Genomic DNA, 20,195 nt, shown 5'->3' with positions numbered 1-20,195 from the left:
CTTCTCATCGGTTGGAGGATGGACGTATCGCTTATGTCGATGGGAAGTAACCATCGTTAGTTCCTTCTGCGTTATGCAGCTTTCAGTTGCCTTTGAAGACTGTCGTGCCGGATTGCAATGTCTTGCGAATACCGCCTTTGATTTCTTATATATAGCTCTACGCGATTCCTTTTCCTAGCATCAAAAGCGAAAAGCAAGAACATATTAAAAAGACACAGAAAATGAACAACTTCAGCTTTAAGTTCTTGATCTAATTGCTTCTTGTTCTTCTGGCTGTGTGTTGCGTGCTAGTGCAAGCTCAGTCGTGCAGGCCAAGCGGCAGAATCAGAGGGAAAAATCCTCCTCCTGGGCAATGCAACACAGGGGACGACTCGAAGTGCTGCAAAGACAGCCAAATGTATCCGCTTTACAGGTGTTCGCCGCTAGTCAGGCCACACCAGCGCCCACCTCACCCTGAACAGCTTTGAGAAGGGCGGAGACGGAGGCGGCCCATCCGAGTGCGACAACCAGTACCATTCTGACGACACGCCTTTAGTGGCACTGTCGACGGGGTGGTTCGATAACATGAGCAGGTGTCTCAGGAACATAACAATCTACGGCAATGGGAGCGTCGAGGCTGTGGTGGTTGACGAGTGTGACTCGACTATGGGGTGCCATGAAGAACACAATTACCAACCTCCATGCGATAATGACATCGTCAATGCGTCCAGAATCGTGTGGGAGGCCCTGGGCGTGCCTAAGGACAACTGGGGCTGGCTCGATATTACATGGTCCGACGCCTAGCTCTTTATGCTATGCTTATCACATGCTTATATGTACCTATCGAACGAACGATGTGCTTGGAACAAATATTGAAACTTATGCCAGTAAGCTGGTGCTTTTGCTGCTGAACTATTGAGAATGACAGTACCCATTTGCATATTGAGTTAGATTATCAAAAGAATCTTCTCTTATCTTTGATGGATTTACCTCTTTTTTATATTAAGGACTTAAATTCATTGAGTGTTGCATGAAATTACCAAATCGTAATCAAATTATTAACTAACTATTTTTTGATTAAGTGACTAACTAGTTTGGGTTATCAGCCCTCATTTGAGTTGTTTGCCGGTATTTTTGTTTGTCTAACTATTCTTTGATGAGCAAACAAGCATGAACAGGAATCTGCAACAGGTAGATGCAGAAATATAGGGGCTTGAAATTCATATTGAAATGCATAACATTAAGAACCGGAGGACATAGCTTTTTACTTCTTCGGTGTTTCAATCAAATTATAAAAACCTTGGAACAATTAGAGAGGTTTTGTCATTCTTGATTTGATTCGTTGTAACACTAGCGAAAGGCATTTTCTCATTAGAACACTCCGAATTTTACCAGATCTCATGTACGATTTCTCCCGGCAGATTTCTGCAATGCTAGTGTTTTTTTTCAAAACAATGCTAGTGTTTGACATGATATAAACTGTACTAGTGGAGAAATCGCACTTTAAGCGCACTCAAACACTCCAATTTATAGCGCACATTATCTATGTTGGTAAGTGGATTCAAACTTTATTTTATGATATCTCCTCCTTTCGAATTAGATGGGTTATTGCTTTCATTGAGATTTAACTGAACTCTCAAATTAATTTACATTGCAGCGTTCACGATGCTCGTTGCGATTACTTTCCCCTTCTTCAGTGGTCTTCTTTCGTTCTTTGGATGATTCGCTTTCGCTCCTACTGCCAAATTGCCAATGTGCATAACCGGTGAGTCTTCTGGCTTCTGCTATTTCTTTTTTGAGCTTCCCTGCATAATGGGGCTCGCCATTTACAAGCCGAGGAAGTTCAGCTTTTCTTGGTGGACAAACTGGGTATTCTTTCTTTTATCTGATTTTTTGTTCATCGTTCTCTCCTCGAAAGATTTATAGCTGAGCTGGTCTAATTCGGGTTCGTTCATCGTGTCAGATGTGCATTGTGATTGGAGTACTCTTGATGGTCTTAGCGCCTATTGGAGGATTGAGGCAGATCATAATTAAGGCCGAGATCTACCGATACTACTCTTAGATTCTACACTTTACTTACCAGCTTAAGAGGTGATATGGGAGGCACAAGTAATCGACGAAGAGGAGATTCATCGTTTCTACAACGTTCTTGACAGGTTCGACCTTCTCTCTATCCTCTCTTCCTCTGTGCGTTTCATCTTGTCCGAGGCTTGTTTGTTTAATTGCTTGTAGAGAGGGAAAAAGACGCACGCGGCTTGACTCTTTTCAATTTGGAAGTGTTATTTACCCTGAAACCAAAAGGCTCATTCTTGATCGAAGAAGGCGATAACTTCAACAGCAGAGACCACCCTGACGAGCTTTTCACAAATTCATCACTGCAAGGCGAATTGCCCGCGATGCAGAGTCGCACAACCGAGGATGATTTTGCAACAGTGTTCAGGAACTGCGACGCAGCACTGGAACTCGTTTTTTAAGCTGACCGCTCCCTGTGCAAAGCCAGAGAAACCCCACAAGATGCTCACAAACACAGCAATCACAAAATCTCCACGACCAGGAATCTAAAAACTAAGCCTCCCCTGAGGGTGGTGTTTGTAATTTGTCAACTGTTGCATGAATATAATAGACAGAAACAGATGCTGCCAATTCGTCGTAACTTCAAAGATTTAGGCTCAAGCAGGCCTAGTGCTGTAAGATCCATGATCAAATCTAATCCTGACAATTAATGACAGATAATACTCGGGAAACAAAAGAAAAAAAGGGTTACCAAGTTACTCTTATTTTCCCAATCCTAAAAGTAAATTTCCGAGGAATGTTTTCGTATGTCTCGCTTACTCGAAATGAAAATTAAGCTTATCTAATCTGTCTGATATGCAATGGTAAAAATCAGTGCTTGTGTTTATTGTCGTTTCCTTTTTGCTCAAGAGCAATCGATTCTTAAATTAGCGTAATTTGGGACATGTTGCTATCATGTTACACTACGCTAATGTCTCGGCAAGTTCCTATTCGGTCAAAGGAGGCAAGTAAAGCTAAATCTTTGGGTTATAGATCGAAGGAGGCTGATAGTAATCTGGGCATTTGCCACACTCTATCATCAATCTCAATTGTAGTCACATGTAGCAAGCAAAGCAGGCTGAAAGTTTGTTTTGCAGTTTTGAGATTCTGCCAGAAAAGCAGAGGAAAAGAGGTCTGTCATGCACTCCTTTTGTGGATTCAAGTTCGAAACCTTAACGCGTGTATTTTAGGATCTTGAGACAGCAAACGAGTTCCGTAAAGGGGAATGGAGCCTTATTCGCTAGCAATTAGAAGTTAATTCCAATCTAAACATCTGCTAATCGAACGTTTAATCATGTCTCTTGGACTCAGACAAGAATCGGACAAAGTCTCGGTTAGCGACGAATCCAAGTTCTGATGTGGACATCGAGTCACATCAAGGTGGAGGTGCTAGGGACCCATTGTCTATTCCTACTGGTTCGATTACTCGAGCGCGGGCCAAACAATTCGAGACATGTTTGTTGGCGTCGTGTTCGTGATCTTTGGCGTGAAGATGACCTTGGATCAAATTCAAATCTTGAAGAATTTTGGAAATCTTTGTGCAATTTAATTATCTTGTCACCAAATAATTGACCAAGTCAATTTATATATATTCTTGTTTAAGAATATTCTAGAATATAAATATTCTAGAATATGACGCATTAGATATATATTATTGTTTAATAATATTCTAGAATAGGAATATTCTAGAATATGACGCATTAGATTTTTAGGGTTTGTGTGGCAGGATTTGCCAAATTTCTTTGGGGATAGAGATAGATTTTATTTTTAAGGAAAATAATTGAGAGGTTCTCTTTTAACTGTTCTTTTGAGGACTTGACTTAATCAAGATTCTCTTGTGGCGGTCAATTCGACTTATCGAGCGAGATAGCGAATTCTTTCGCTCGTGGCATCTATAACGTTGGTTAGTTGACACGTCAACAAGTCACGTTCATACCAAGGTTGCCAATCACAGGTTTGATTGGAGGTCGAGGTTTGCAATTCGCACCATTTGGGCCTTCGTAGAATAATCCTTCCGCAACGATCACATCAAGTTCCTTCTGCGTTATGCAGCTCCCGCTTACCTTTAAAAACTGTCATGCTGGATCGCGATGCCTTATGAATACCGCCTTTGATTTCTTATATAAAGCTTTACGCGATTCCTCTTCCTAGCATCGCCGGCTAAAAGCAAGAAGAACATCTTAAAAAGACGCAGAAAAGGAACAGCTTTAGCTTGATGTTCTCAAGCTCATTGCTTCCTGTTCTTCTGGCTACGAGTTGTGCGGACGTGCAAGCTCAGTCCTGCAGGCCGAGCGGCAGAATCAGAGGGAAAAATCCCCCTCCTGGGCAATGCAACACCGGGGACGACTCGGACTGCTGCAAAGACGGCCAAATGTATCCGGTTAACGGGTGTTCGCCGCCGGTGTCGGGCCACACTCGGGCCCACCTCACCCTGAACAGCTTTGAGGAGGGCAGAGATGGAGGCGGCCTGTCAGAGTGAGACAATCAGTACCATTCCGATGACACGCCTGTCATGGCGCTGTCCATGGGCTGGTTCGATAACATGAGCAGGTGTCTCGGGAACATAACAATCTACAGCAATGGGAGGTGCGTCGAGGCTATGGTGGTGGATGAGTGTGACTCGACTATGGGATGCGACGAAGAACACGATTACCAACCTCTGTGCGATTACGACATGGTCGATGCTTCCCGAGCCGTGTTGAGGCCCTGGGCATGCCTAAGGACAGCTGGGACTGGGTCGACATTACGTGGTCCAACACCTAGTTCTTTATGATATGCTTATCACATACTAATACGTACCTATCGAACGATGTGCTTGTTATAAATGATGAAACTTATATGCTTCTTTAGCCAATAAGCTGGTGCTTTTGCTGCAAAACTATTAAGAATGACAATACCCGTTTGCACATTGACCTAGATTATCAAAAGAATTTACTCTTATCTTTGATGTATTTTCATTTACCTTTTTTTTTAATTAAGGACTTAGATTAATGGATTATTACATGAAATTACCAAATTTTATCCAAATGATTAACCAACTATTCTTTGATTACGTTACTATCTAGTTTCGGATTACCAACTCTCATTTGAGTTGTTTACCAATATTTTTATTTGTCTAACTATTCTTTGACAAGCAAACAAACATGAACGGGGGATCTGCAACAAGTAGATGTATAAACGTAGGGGCTTCAAATTCATATTGGAATGCATAACATCAACAAGTGGAGGAGAGAGTTTTTACTTCTCCAGTGTTTCAATCAAAGTTATAAAAACCCCAGTCCAATTAGATACTCAATGTCATTCTTGATTTGATTCTTTGTATCACTAGCGAAAGGACATTTCCCATTAGAGAACTCCAAATTTTCAAGCTCTACGCATGGTCATAAAGGTTCAAGCTTAGGGCTTCACATGTGCTCAAGCACACAGGGTATCCCCGAGTCAATTTAGGAGCTTCGGTAAGCTTAAATATTACGACCCGAAGGGTCCTAAGTCCAACCTAGAGTGTGATCATTGGGCAAATCCGGGTAAAACCTCAAGTATGACCCTTAACTTGTTGCTTCGGCCCATCCATCCAAAAGAAAAGAACATGATATTTCTTTGAGTTAGATGGACCTCTCACGCTCAATCGGGTATCACCATCCAATTTTTATTTAATGTAAGGACTGCCAATTCCACAGCGTACACTCAAACCTTGAAGAATGGAAGCGGCATGGTTGACACAACCGAAATTCCCAGATTTTGTTCGAAAAGCTATGTGCTTTGAAGAGGGTTGTATTGCAGAAACCATAGGCTATTTCGTGCTATACAAAAGGGTCTCTCCTCAAGCCTATTTCAATTAGTCTTTTGCCCCATTTAAACTAGGCAAGTTCAAGTAAACCTAACATCACTAGATCCACGATCAAGTCTAATCCTAATAACTATAGACTAAAACACTTGTGCAATAGAACAAAAAAAATGTCAAGTTACTTTCGTTTTCCCAATAATGACATCAACGTAAATGATATGGAGACTAATTTACAAAATTACATAATAATTTACAGATGTGCGATTAAATATGTCTCAATTACTTAAATAGAAATTATGCTTATCTAATCACTCTATTATACAATTGGGAAGTCAGTCCTTGCGTCATCGTCATTACCCTATTACTGAAAAGCAATTGAGAATCCTTTTCGTGCAATCTGGGATAAGTCGTCATCTTAGCGTTTTGCTCATTTCTATGCAAGTTCCCATTCAATCAATGACACGAGTAGAACTAAAATTGGAGGGTAAAACCTCATGCGCACTCCCTCGAAAAGGATGGAGATATTTCCTCGAGGCAGGCACATTGACTTTACTGGATTAAAAATATCCTCAGAAGCAATCAAATAAAAGCTAAACCCGCCATAAACCAGAACACATTTGATTTATCACACCTTTGAATACTTCCTCTCTTTTTTAATATCACGAGGTATTCAAATCTTTCGACTTGACTAATTCTTACGAATGCATGCGAGTTATTTTATCCACATGTATTGGGTTAAAACATTGGCTCCCACAAAGGAGCAAGTGTGGATCTCATAAGACATTACAATCCAAATAATTAACCCGCTGCATGCGAGTTGTTCTATCCACATGTATTGGGTTAAAACATGGGAAAAGTGCCAAAAGACATTCTAAACCTTTTGCCTTTGCATGCCAATTTTCTAGTCCACATGTATTACATGGGAAAGTGCCAAAAAAACCTTTTGCCATGTTTTAAACCTTTTTTGGTACCAATTCGGTCCTAAACCTTTTTAAGCTGTGTCAATTCAGTCCTTTCCGGCCAATTTTAGCCGGATTTTGCTTCTTGGACGCCGGCCGGCGACGTGGCATGATCGGCGCGACGTGGACAACTTTTAATAATATTTTTTTATTTTTTATTTTTAAATACTTTTAAATACTTTTAATATTATTTTTTCCTCCAGCCAAGGTCCGAGACCGGCCGTGACCGCGGCGAGGCGGGCAGCAAGGGCGAGCCTCGCCCATGGCCGCCTCGCCGAGATCAAGCCATGGGCGAGGCTCGCCGAATCTCAGCGAGGTCGAGCCTCGCCGGTCCCGGCGGCGGCCGGGCGATGGGCGAGGTCGGGCCTCGCCGGTCCTCGCCGGCCATGGGCGAGGCCGGCGGGTGAGCCTCGCCCATGGCCTGATTTGGCGAGGTGGCCATGGGTGAGGCTCGCCCTCGTCGATCCGACGAGGTCGGCCTCACCCTCGCCGGCGATCGCCTCGCGCCGGTCGCCGACTGGAGGAAAAAGACAAAAATAAAAATATATATATTAAAATATTATTAAAAGTTGTCCACGTCGGCGCCAATCAAGCCACGCGCCCGGCCGGGCATTCACAGCAAAATCCGGTCAAAATTTCCGGAAATGACTGAATTGGCACAACTTAAAAGGTTTAGGACTAATTGGCACCGAAAAAAAGGTTTAGGACTAAATTGGCACAAAGGCAAAAGGTTTAGGACTTTTTTGGCACTTTTCCCGTTAAAACATTGACTCCCATAAAGGGGCAAGCGTGGATCTCATAAGGCATTACAATCCAAATAATTAACTCGCTGCATGCGAGTTATTCTATTCACATGTATTGGGTTAAAACATTGACTCCCATAAAGGGATCTCATAAGACATTACAATCCAAATAATTAACCCGTTGCATGCGAGTTGTTCTATCCATATGTATTGGGTTAAAACATTGACTCCCATAAAGGGGCAAGCGTGGATCTCATAAGACATTACAATCCAAATAATTAACCCGATGCATGCGAGTTGTTCTATCCACATGTACTGGGTTAAAACATTGACTCCCATAAAGGGATCTCATAAGACATTACAATCCAAATAATTAATCTGCTGCATGCGAGTTGTTCTATCCACATGTATTGGGTTAAATATCGACTCCCATCTCATAAGACATTACAATCCAAATAATTAACCCGTTGCATGCGAGTTGTTCTATCCACATGTATTGGGTTAAAACATTGACTCCCATAAAGGGGCTATATTACAATCCAAATAGTTAACCCGCTGCATGCGAGTTGTTCTATCCACATGTATTGGGTTAAAACATTGACTCCCATGAGGGGCAAGCGTGGATCTCATAAGACATTACAATCCAAATAATTAATCCGCTGCATCCGAATAAATGCGTTCCTTTCATTTTCAACTTAGAAGAAAGCGAGTATACATGAGGCGTGCTGCCTTGTAGCGTGATTATAGCTTCTTGACACGGCATTAAGATTCATCCAAAAAGCTAGATGTGAGAATGAGAAAGAAGAGGGCATCCATCCTCCTCGGACCACTTCAAAAAAAAATCGAAAAAATGAAGAGAGGATTTGGAATTGTTGTTAAGCAATAAGCATAAAATGCTTACGTGAGCGTTGGGTCACTCACATGTGGATTTATACAACTAACATATTTATTTTTAAAAAAAATTAAATGCAATTGTAATTTTTCCCCCAAAAAGTCAATTAAATTCCTTGCTGTTAACGTTACCAGGAGAATCCACCAGCAAAGCTCCAACCATGTGTGCCCAATTTGTCAAGCACGTGGATATGGACAAATGCAGGATTTTGCGGGCTGCGATTACAGCTGTTTTCTTTAGAAATAATTGCAGGAAAATTGACATTTTTGGCACAAAATATGATTAATTGAGAAATTTTCCGTCTGCTGTCCTCCGGTACATTAATTTGTGGATAAGAGTTGAAATTAGTGTCCCTCGCGCGGTTTCAGTTTCCTTGTTTTTGACCGACCGCCCTCTATCGGTTTCGATTTTTCTAACGATGCATAATCAATTGAGCAACTCTGAAAATTGGCTGGACTTTGCCAAGTAACAAAAGTTTCCAAGCAATTTCTTGGTCAAAATATATATATAAGAAAAAAGAGAAATTTCTAATGTGAATGAATGCGACGAAGGAACTAAACACCTAACAAACGGAGCTAAAATTATTCAATAATTTCTTTTTCTTTTTTCGTTACGTGACTTCAAGGATCTTAAATAATCGCAAACAATCATTGGATTCGATATCAAGAACATGAAAATATCAACTGATGTCGGCCAAGATCCCGGTAGAGACGAAAACCATGGTGGGCCGGTGGGTGCTTCTGATCACTATTATTAATCCCACCGTTGACGTGCCCCCTTATTGGAAGTCCAAGTCGTCGGGGGTAATTGCGTGGGATATTCCAAGGGTTAAGGCCCCCACCTGTCTTTTTGATTTAGAATCTTTGAATGTATTTCTAACACGTCAAAATTTGCATAATTTTAGGAAGGGAACCTATGTACTAGCAAATGATCATCACATCTTAATTTTAGATATGCCGCTGAGAGATTTGATTCCTTTATTAATAGGAGATCAGGTCCAATCTAATTTCGTTAGGCGAATTCTAGTGTAAGATTTGGGTTTTGCCCCTTTCAATAGATTAAAAAAAAAGGCTCGGCTTGTCGTTTTGATTTCTTTTCCGTTTGATTGGATGATAACTTGAAGGCACGCCCCAATGTTTCCTAGTAGATATTGAGAATATTTTCATCGCCGCAGTACTTTATCATTGATTCTAGGAAACTGTCTCATCTAGATTTTATTTCTCGCCTTATTTAGCTTAGCACTGCAATTTGATATCAAAAGTCATATGTAGCACATCAGACATCGGCTACATAGAGCTACAACAATACACAACTAGATACTAGTTAAAGGTTGCGCAATCTTACAGGTTATTAAGTGAAAAATTAAATCGAACACTTATATTACATATACAAACACTTTGGTCATAGCATGCCGCATAATGTTTCAAAAAAAAGAAACGTCATCTAGCTTACCATTGCAATTTTATAACATGTGTTGCCATTTCATGGAAACTGCTCGGCTTAGCCTACTTGTGCTCCTTGATTGACAATATATACCTTAGGGCAAGCAACCACACCGATTCATAAGGGAACCGATTCAAAAAGATTGGGAACCAACTTTGACCATTTCAGTTCCTAATGCTACACCCTAAACTGATCAATTGTACCCACTAGCCAAAAACCGAACCAATTTTTGAACCGGTTTGTTTCTAACTCTAAAAAAGTTCTTTCGCTTTAAAAAAGAAAATATTTGGTATTATTGAATATATTTCATATATTTGTATTTATATTTGACACACGCATATTGTACATATAATAAAAAGAGAAAAAAAAATCCCCAATTGGTTCGAATCGGCTAGTTTAGTTCTACTTCAATTTCATGGTCAACAGAGTCGGTTCCGGATGCCAAAAACTAGGACTCTAAGCTCCAGAGTTCAGGTGTGAAATCTACCTACCCGAGCCATCACTTGTGGTCATCAGTGCGCCTTTTTTAGTTCCAAAAACTTTTGAAGCGCTTCTTAGTCTCCTCGAGCGTGGAGGTGGGACCGATTGAAGCATGAATTATAATAGAATAGCGCCACCCTTACTTTCTTATCTCTTGTCCATATCATATTCAAAGCCAAGCATGATTAACAGAGAATGCTATTGCAAAATATCTTGCCAACCCCCCCTTGCGGAAGAAACCAGCACTAACAATGCGATCATGATAAAAAAAAGGAACGAGGCCGACGAGATTATCTCCGAAGAATATTCAAGTCGCCAAGTATAAACGCAGCGATGCTTTTGAGAAAATGCCGCCGTTTGACCGCCCGCACATGAGTTAGATCTTATCAGGTTCTCCAACTGCACAGTTCGATAATTTGCACGTGCGAAGATCTTTGCGATGAAGTCAAGTTCACAGAACTCCACGCGTTTCCGAAAGGCGGAGGAGATAGGGAAATCAACCAGGAAATCATTTGGATCTAAGCAAGTCCTTAAGAAGGCTTAATCTTACTCCCGTTTGGATCTCGAGATCATCAAGAGGTACAACACAAAAGAGTATTCATTCCTCTTAGAAAAGATAAAGATACAAGGAGAATTAGGAATACGTGGTGTGCGGAAAATTCATTCGTGAAGTCCGCTATCCATATAAATGAAATGAACAGGCCTGGAAAATCCCAGTAGGAACACGAGGTGTAGGGGATGGGAAGTCAACCATGGAATGAATTGACCTTTCTTTTGGGCCGTGGAATCAAATTTAGACAGCCGAAACCACAAAAAGATAAAGGAGGGACGAATTGGAGATTGGGTGGCGTGTGGAAACACGTAGCCAAAAGGCGCATTCTTTGGATTCTACAGTGACGGATTGATCAAAAGGAGGCTTAAGGTTCAAACCCTCGAATCGGTCCAAACATAAGAAAGTGCACTTATCGTTGTCGAGTAGGGACTAGTTGATTTTTCTTCTTCTCTTAAGCTTAAAAGATGCTCATTACACGGCTCATATGTCATGCCCCCGCCACTTGAGGGATTATGTGTAACATCCCAGGCCCCACTGTGTAATATTGTCCGCTTTGGGTCACTCGCTCCATCCGCGTCAGAGCGGATGATCCAAAACGAACAATATTATACAGTGGGGCTCGGAATGTTACACTATGTTTTAAAGTTGAACTTGAGTTTGTAAGACAAATGGCACAAGCGCTCTTCTTTTATGTGAAAATCATCAAAAGAAAGTTATAAAAGTATTATATTTATGTCAACTCAATTATATAATTTTCAATTGTACACATTAAATCATAAATCTTTGGAAAATTTATCAATTTTATCTGAAAATTACTGTCGTGGATGCCAATCATCCTATGCGACGTAACTTGTACTGATATGATAATTTTTTCAATTTTTTTCTAAAGTTATAATAATTTTTTTCTTTTTTTCACTCTCTTTTTTTTTCTCCCTCCAGTGGACTAGCTAGATGCCAGGTATTATTTGGATTCTACAATGACGAATCGATCGAAAGGAGGCTTAAGATTCGACCCCTCGAATCGGTCCAAAAATAAGAAGGTATACTTATCGTTGTCAAATGGGGACTTGTTGATTTTTTCTCCTGCTAAGTTTAAAAGATGCTTTTTACGCTACGCATCTGGCATGCCCCACTTGGGGGGCTATATGTTTCAAAGTTGTACTTGAATTCGTACGACGAAGGGCCTAGGCACTTTTTTTTTATTATCAAAATTACCAAAAATCATTATATTTATATCAATTTAATTATAAACATTTTAATTGTATTAATTGAATTTTGAATCTTTTAATAATTTACCAATTTTAAATGAAAATTTTTGGTGTGAATGCTAATTGTCCTACATGGCTAACGTGGATTATTTTTTAGACTTTTCTTTCCAATTTTTTAATAATTTTATTCTTTTCTTTTTATTTTCTGTCCTTTTCTTTCTTTCTCTGTCAGTCGCCGTGGCCGAAGAATAGCTAGAGGTATTCTTTGGATTCTACAACAACAGATCTATCAAAAGAGGCTTAAGGTTCAACCCCTCGAATCGTTCTAAAAGTTAACAAAGATGCCCATTCCACTCGGAGGACTATATGTTTCAAAGTTGTCCTTGAGTTTGTAAAATGGAGAGCACATGCTCTCCTTTGTGAAAATTACTAAAAAAGTCATAGATCTATTATATTTGTACAAATCAAATCATAAACCTTTCAATTAAACTAATTAAGTCATGAACCTTTAGATAATTTGTCAATTTAGTCATTTCGACCAATTTTGATTGGAAATTGTTAATGTAAATGCTGGCCATTTTACATGATACTCTTAACTTTGATGTGAATAGTTTTATAATTTTTTTCTTAGAATTCCAATTTTAAAATGATTTTTAATAATTTTATTTTTTTAATCTTTTATTTCATTTTCTTTGTCCTTCTTCCTCTTCTGGTGGTCATGGCCTATGTAGCACGGACACTCTCTATAAGCCTTCGTGTCATGTCCGACACTCCAACACGTGTCCGACACGCTCCGACACGTCTTGACATGCTCCGACACGCGGTCAACGAGTGTCGAAAAATCTGACACATGGTCAACTCTTTCCAACACGCACGGGGTCAATTTTAAAAATTTCTAATACTTGAAGGGTCAAAATATAAATATACACAAAATGAGTAATAAAAGAAGTAATAAAATTGCTATAAATATACACGCATGGGGTCAAAAAAAAAAAATTTTAGTTTTGTTTTTTTAGAATTTTTTTATTTTTTAAAAAGTCTTTTACTATGAAAGAAGTAATAAAAAAATGCTATATATGATAAATAAATAAATTTAAAAATATCATTTCAGCATTTTTCTTTAAACAATGTTTTTTTCCTCTAAGTTTTGAGTATTATTGTAACAAATTAAAATAATGAATGATATTATTTAATATTTTTTTGTAAATTAATTCTAGGCTATTTTTATTATTATTTATTTATGTATTTATATATAAAAATATATTTAATATATAACGTGTCGAAACGTGTCGAAATTCTCTATTTTTAAGAAATGACGTGTCGGCGTGTCGTGTCATATTGTGTCGCGTGTCGCGCATCTCGTGTCGGTGCTACATAGGTCATGACTAATGATCCATTAGAAACGAGGTCAGCTTGCCGACCCTTACCACTCAACCTCGCCGGCTTCAAGCAAGGCTTGCTCAAGGAGCTCAAGCCTTGTCTGGGGAGGGCGAGTCTCCCTTAGACTTGGGCAAAGCTCCACCTCGATAGATCCAATGAAGTCGAGCCTCGCTCGAGACTAGCAAGGCTTGATCTCGTCAAGATTTGGCAATGTGGAGCCTTGCCGGCCTTAGGCAAGACTCACACTCGCCAAGCGAGGTCAACTCATGCAATGATGGTGATTGGCAGAAGAAAGAGGAAAAAGAAATAGTAATAAATTAAAAAAATCGATATTTAAAAAAAATTATAAAATTTGTCTACATTAACACCGTTTATGCCATATAAGACTATTGATATCCACTTCGACAATTTTAAATTGCCTAAATTTTATAACTCAATTAACACAATTAAAAAGTTTAAGCCTAAATTAATACAAATATGATAAGTTGAGATTTTTTTTTTTTTTTGTGGTTGATTTTCTCCACTCGTTTTGATCGTGCAAATGTTTCAATTTCTATCGTTGACCCAACCGGTCGGCCGGACGATTTTAGCACATTTAATTACGTGCAAGCTATTTATTTCTGATTTTTCCAAGGGAGGACATGTATAGGAGATATCGTGCCCTTCATTAAGGAAGATAAATAGTTCACCGATTCATGTACGGAATTGGTGAATTTAAGCCTTTTTGCTTTTTCCCCGTACGCATTCTCTTGCTCTATTACCCCTTTACGTGGGAGAATGAACAATCTACCCATTCCAAAGATCGGTCCGATATCTGTCTTAAATTTTTCTTTCCCGCATTCTTTTACCAAAAACAATTTTCATAAAAAGAAAAATATCGCAAATAGTACTAAGTTCGGCATGAGATGTCTTGTGAGGTAATGGCATAACGACGAAGAACTAGTTGTAAAACCCGAACGTGTAACATCGAAATATTTTATACACGTAACTCTCGGAGTTCACATAATGTGCGGGGAAAGTGGAGATGGACAATTCGCTCGGCTCGACGGTTCGCATTTTTGACCAAATAAAATATTGCATGAATTTGATACATACACTCAATCAAGTTTGGATCAGGCTTGATCTGCTTGGATCTGCTTGGATCTATATGGAACCGTCTACTTTCATACTTGACTCAATGCAACAATTTCTCCTTTTGAGTGCACAGGGACGGTAAAGGGTTAGGTGTTTTCCACAAATTGCCAAGAAAATTAAAAGTCGGGGAGAAGGTGCTTGTTCGATTTCAAGACCCATCACCATCCATGACCACACATGTGACATGTTGCGTGAACGCGTTCGCCAATATCACCTAATTAGAAAACATTTGGATCATTGATCAATAAAAGGAATTAATCATATCCAATTTGGGTAGATGTATTGGTATTAGAAATTCCTCCCTCATCGTTAAGATCGAGAGTTTGAATTCGAACAGTTACCAACGTTGTAAGGAGGAGCCATGGTGTTGGAGTCTTGTGCTAATTTCCCTTGAGGGCCGGTGCTGTCCGAGCACGGGGGCCCATGGTGGAGTCATCCGTCATCAAAAAGAAAAAAATGAATTATTCACATGGTATCTTATACACATATGCGTGGGATGAGGAAAAATATCATGGTTGCTCAATTTTTTTTTTTTAATGCAAGATTGTTTATAGAGATAAAGAAGATTCAAAATTTTAAAACGTAAGGAATAAAAATGGGATTTTAAAAATGGGATTGTCAATTTACGCATTTATTTATTGATAGAATTTTCTCAAAAAATTAATTATGTTTTTTGTAAAGGGGAGAAAATGACCGCGATTTTATATATGCACGAGATCCTCTTTTAATTTATATAATGACTGGATGAAAGTCCATGAATAGAATAAGAAGAAAGAGATTCCGGTTCTTATAATGACTTCACTCGAATTTTCTTCGTATCGCCCGACTCACCCGGCGCCTCCCTTTCTTTTTTTAAATTATTCGTCGCCGTCAGATTAGAAGACTTTCCACGGTCAAAGCAAATTACGTCACGACTCGCCTTCCCCCCCCCTCTCTCTCTCTCTCTCTCTCTCTCTCTCTGCACAGTTCGTGTGAACTGCGAAGCTGCGACATCCCCGGTCCGAACTTTCTCTCTCTTTATATACGAGGGGTCTTGGACATTTTTCTCCAACCACGCATTTCGTGTAAACTGGTGTTCTTCTCCTCTCTCTCTCTCTCTCTCTCTCTCTGAGGCGTCTGGTTGGTCTGCAAAATCAAGAAGAGGACGCAGTTATGGGGACTCAAGCTCCGGCCGATCATACCTACGACCGCCAGAGCAGCGTTAGTCTCTCTCCCTCTCTCTCTCTCTCTAAAAAGTACGTGATCATGTGAACTGTAATGTCTGATAAATGAGCTGCAAGAATAGCCGTCGGTCCTCCATTTGCTTGGAAAGGCTGGGGCCTAACAGTTCCCAGTCATCTTCCCGGCCCTGGTCCTTCCATATCTATTAGTGCTAATATAGATGCTTAGCCTTGATGTTAGAATAGGGCTTGGGATTGATATTAGGGTCATTTTACTTACCCGCCTTCCCCGACTAGCTAGTTCGGTTCGTTTTTATGAATACTCCCTTTTCGGTTCATACATAAAGGCCACCCTTGAGTTCTCTGCTAAACAAAGTTGGGAAGGGATAGCTGAGGGGGGGCGAAACGATCGATTCGGTTTTTCCGCTCATCCCGGAAAACTAGTTAGGCTGACGGAGACCGTTTCCTAGTAAAAAAATTGGGAACTACAATCACTTGTTAGTGCAATCTCGTCCATTCAGTATTTAGTATTCATTACTATATGAATTAACATGTGCAATCTTGCTGGATACATAACTACAGATTCTTGTCAAAACGTAGATAGATGGGTAGCTCTCTTGTTCTTCTCAAGTAACTTCGGCCCAGACAATGAAAAATAGAGTATCTTAAACAAATTAATTGGCAAAGATAATTCAATTATCGGACGGATCCTGTGCTTGCGCATAGTTCGGTAGCTCTTGCTCTATTAACAAGCATTTGGCTCTTGATGGGGGCAAGGTCATGCTTGATTGCCTGGCGTAGCCGGAACTTTGCAATTGCGGATTTGGGAAAGTTGCAACTTGTTGGGTTAAGTTAGGTAGGGAACATACATGTCTAGTTTTCGGATGGTCTACATCTAAGCTTAGGCTTTTGGGTAGAACATTTATAAATATAACATCCGAGTGTTCAAGTATTTCGGATCGCTCGAACGTCGTCTCTGCACCGGAATGCGCTTTTGTTTTCAGCAATTGGTGGTCTTTTTCAAAACCCAAAGTGGAACCCACAAGTGAATAACGTAGTATAAAATATACACGTAGTCAATTAAACCATCCCAAGCGGTAGAGAATCAGGCACAATCCCAAACCCTACGGCAACCATGCACGTGTCGCGTCATTACGTGTTCAAAGGTCAAAGAGTAATTGCCTTCGTTGACGAAGAACCTCGCAGAGGGGGCCGGGACCTGTGTGCCCATCTTGATTCTTCTTCTTCTGCTCCACTCTGCATTGTTCGTGTTGACTTTTGAGTCGGATCGATCTCCTTTACCCGTTTCGTTTCTTTTTTACTTCTTCTGTCGTTTTCCAGGACTATTCAGCGCCCGCTTTTTCCTTTTCCTTTTTGGTTAAACGTGCACAACTGTATGTAAACCAAACCATGGCTTATCAATATGATTAACGCAAAAAAGGGATGATACAGCATGAATGACATCACTTGATTTGCGTACTAGTTTGCGTATGATGCCGATCTTGTTGAGCGTGATCTTAGTATTGGCATCATGAAAGCACAGGATTGCTCTGTTCATACCCGTGTTGACACCAGAGATATAAACTTGCAGCATGGCATATTCGCTTTTTTGGTTCTAGTAAAATTGATGCTCTAACTAGCCAGAATAATGGGCTTCAATATGTGGCCTGAGTTAGATGCGTTATGGTTTCCATAGGTCGAAGAGAAATTGGAGAAGCAAAAGGCTATCGACGAATGGCTACCGATTACTTCTTCAAGGAATGCGAAATGGTGGTACTCGACTTTTCACAATGTCACCGCCATGGTTGGAGCTGGCGTGCTCGGTCTCCCATACGCCATGGCCGAGCTTGGATGGTGAGTTTTCTCTAAAAGAGTTGACCAAATTGCACTCTTGCTCTCGACTTTACTCTTTTTTCTTCTTTTTTTCCCAACTGAATCATGTTTTCCTGATCGATAGTATCTCAAATTCGATTTCAGGGGTCCCGGTGTGGCGGTGATGGTCTTATCTTGGATTATCACCCTCTACACATTGTGGCAAATGGTCGAGATGCACGAGATGGTTCCGGGAAAACGTTTTGATAGGTATCACGAGCTGGGCCAATACGCATTTGGCGAAAAACTCGGCCTCTACATCGTGGTTCCTCAGCAGCTTATCGTCGAAGTCGGAGTGAACATTGTCTACATGGTGACCGGCGGCCAATCCCTGAAAAAGTTCCACGATACGGTCTGCCCGAGCTGTAAGCCGCTGAAGACGACTTACTTCATCATGATATTTTCTTCCGTTCACTTTGTTCTCTCCCACCTCCCCAATTTCAACTCCATCGCCGGCGTCTCCTTGGCTGCTGCTGTCATGTCTTTGAGGTATGTCCCGGTCTATTCTCTTTGAACTCCAACTTCAATATCGGTTCATATGGATGAACAATCAGTAACGTCATCTAAATCAGACCGCTTGTCGTAGCTAACGACAGAGCACTGAAAGATGTCATTTAAATATAAATGAAGAAGCGATCGAAATAAAGGAAAACAACTGTTATGCTATCGAATCATACAAAGAGTGAAGCAATAAATTGTTTATTCGGGGACTTAAGCATGTGTTCTTCATGTTTCCAAACAGCTACTCCACTATTGCTTGGGCAGCTTCACTCAACAAGGGTGTTCAGTCCGATGTACAATACGGGTACGCAGCAAAGTCAACACCAGGAACGGTATTCAACTTCTTTGCTGCATTGGGTGATGTCGCTTTTGCCTATGCTGGTCACAATGTCGTGTTGGAGATCCAAGCGACGATCCCATCCACGCCAGAGAAACCATCCAAGGGCCCGATGTGGAGAGGAGTCATCGTCGCGTACATAATTGTGGCTCTCTGCTATTTCCCGGTTGCCTTAATTGGGTACTGGGTGTTTGGGAACTCGGTTGCAGACAACATCCTCCTCTCGTTGGAAAAACCCGCTTGGCTCATTGCTATGGCCAATATGTTTGTGGTTATCCATGTGATTGGAAGCTATCAGGTAAAGATTGCGTCTTCTCATATTCTTCCCCTTATCCTCCTGCGGATTTTTTTTATGAGATTGGACCGGTTTTACCATATCTCATTTACCATTTTCTCATGGCAGATTTATGCAATGCCGGTGTTTGACATGATAGAAACTGCACTGGTGAAGAAATTGCACTTTAAGCCCACTAGAACACTTCGATTTGTAACGCGCAATATCTATGTTGGTAAGTGAATTCAGACTCCATACAACGCGATGTCTCGTTTTTTTTCAAATTAGACGGGTGTATCACTTTTATTAAGATTTAATTGAATTCTCAAATATATTTACTTTGCAGCGTTCACGATGTTCGTTGGCATTACTTTCCCCTTCTTCAGTGGTCTTCTTTCGTTCTTCGGAGGATTCGCTTTTGCTCCTACCACCTACTTTGTAAGTGCACCCATATAAGCAAGATATGCATTTAGAATTTCTTCCCAAATTTTGCCGATGTGCATAACCACTGAGTCCTCTGGCTTCTTCTCTTTCTCTTTTTAGCTTCCCTGCATAATGTGGCTCGCGATTTACAAGCCGAGGCGGTACAGCTTATCTTGGTGGACAAACTGGGTATGCTTTCTTTTATCTGATTTTCGTTCGTCGTTCTTCCCTTAAGATGAGCTGGTCTAACTCGGGTTCGTTTATCATGTCAGATATGCATTGTCATTGGAGTTCTCTTGATGATCGTAGCGCCTATTGGGGGACTGAGGTTGATCATAATCAAGGCTAAGACCTACAAATTCTACTCTTAGATTCTTTACTTGCATACCAGCTTACAAGGTGAATCGGGAGTCGCTCCAGCAATCCAGATTCTGGCAAAATTATGGATGTAGATGAACACAACGGCGAATCGGTGCAAATTCTCATTGCCCAAACGGAACCGTTACCTTGTTTCCACGGGACCCCCAACAGGATCTTTGTAGTGTAAGCGTGCAGTATTTGTCAGCGGAAAAAATGGGAAGTTTATGGACATGAAATTAACTTAAAGGGAAGTGTACTGTTTTAGTTTTCGAGTGTATATGTCAACCTGTTCTTGTCTCAGGCTTGTTTGTTTCAGCGCTAGTATAGAGGGAAAAAGACGTGTGTGGCGTGATTCTTTTCACTTTTGGAGTGTGTTATTACCCTGAAACAAAAGGTTTATTCTTGATTGAAGCAAGGGCCAACTGTTAACTTCAACGGCAGAGCCTACCCTAGTAAGCTTTCCACATATTCATCACTGCAAGTGAAGTCACACAACCGGAGATGATTCCGGGACGGCATCGGGCAACTGCAAAGCGCTGCTTGAACTTATTTTTAAGCTAACCACTCTCTGCACAAAACAGAGAAACCCGCAAAATGCTGACAAAACCAACAATCGCAAAATCTCACCACTAAGAACCCAAAAAATAACCCTTCCCCGAAG

At 40.6% G+C, this 20,195-nt stretch overlaps 1 protein-coding gene and 1 pseudogene across 1 annotated transcript; both read left to right on the top strand.

The window, feature by feature from the left end:
- Positions 1–39: 39 nt before the first annotated feature.
- LOC104430199 lies at positions 40–4,794 on the top strand (annotated as a pseudogene).
- Positions 4,795–15,650: 10,856 nt separating this feature from the next.
- Positions 15,651–19,945, top strand: LOC104419164 (lysine histidine transporter 1). The gene is made up of 8 exons (XM_010030732.3): positions 15,651–15,807; positions 17,464–17,621; positions 17,745–18,128; positions 18,382–18,775; positions 18,881–18,986; positions 19,098–19,189; positions 19,295–19,363; positions 19,447–19,945. Exons 1-8 carry the CDS (start codon positions 15,760–15,762, stop codon positions 19,543–19,545), a joined length of 1,350 nt encoding a protein of 449 aa, XP_010029034.1. The 5' UTR covers positions 15,651–15,759; the 3' UTR covers positions 19,546–19,945.
- The last annotated feature ends 250 nt before the right edge of the window (positions 19,946–20,195 follow it).

The sequence above is a fragment of the Eucalyptus grandis genome, chromosome 9, assembly GCF_016545825.1.
Source record: "Eucalyptus grandis isolate ANBG69807.140 chromosome 9, ASM1654582v1, whole genome shotgun sequence".
NCBI classification, from domain to species: domain Eukaryota; kingdom Viridiplantae; phylum Streptophyta; class Magnoliopsida; order Myrtales; family Myrtaceae; genus Eucalyptus; species Eucalyptus grandis.
This window is presented reverse-complemented; position numbering and strand designations above follow the sequence as displayed.

Coding starts and splice junctions, on each gene's coding strand:
- LOC104419164 (XM_010030732.3), top strand. CDS start 15,760: ATGGGGACTCAAGCTCCGGCCGATCATACCTACGACCGCCAGAGCAGC. Junction 15,808..17,463: donor CCTACGACCGCCAGAGCAGC/GTTAGTCTCTCT, acceptor TGGTTTCCATAG/GTCGAAGAGAAATTGGAGAA. Junction 18,776..18,880: donor ATGTGATTGGAAGCTATCAG/GTAAAGATTGCG, acceptor TTCTCATGGCAG/ATTTATGCAATGCCGGTGTT.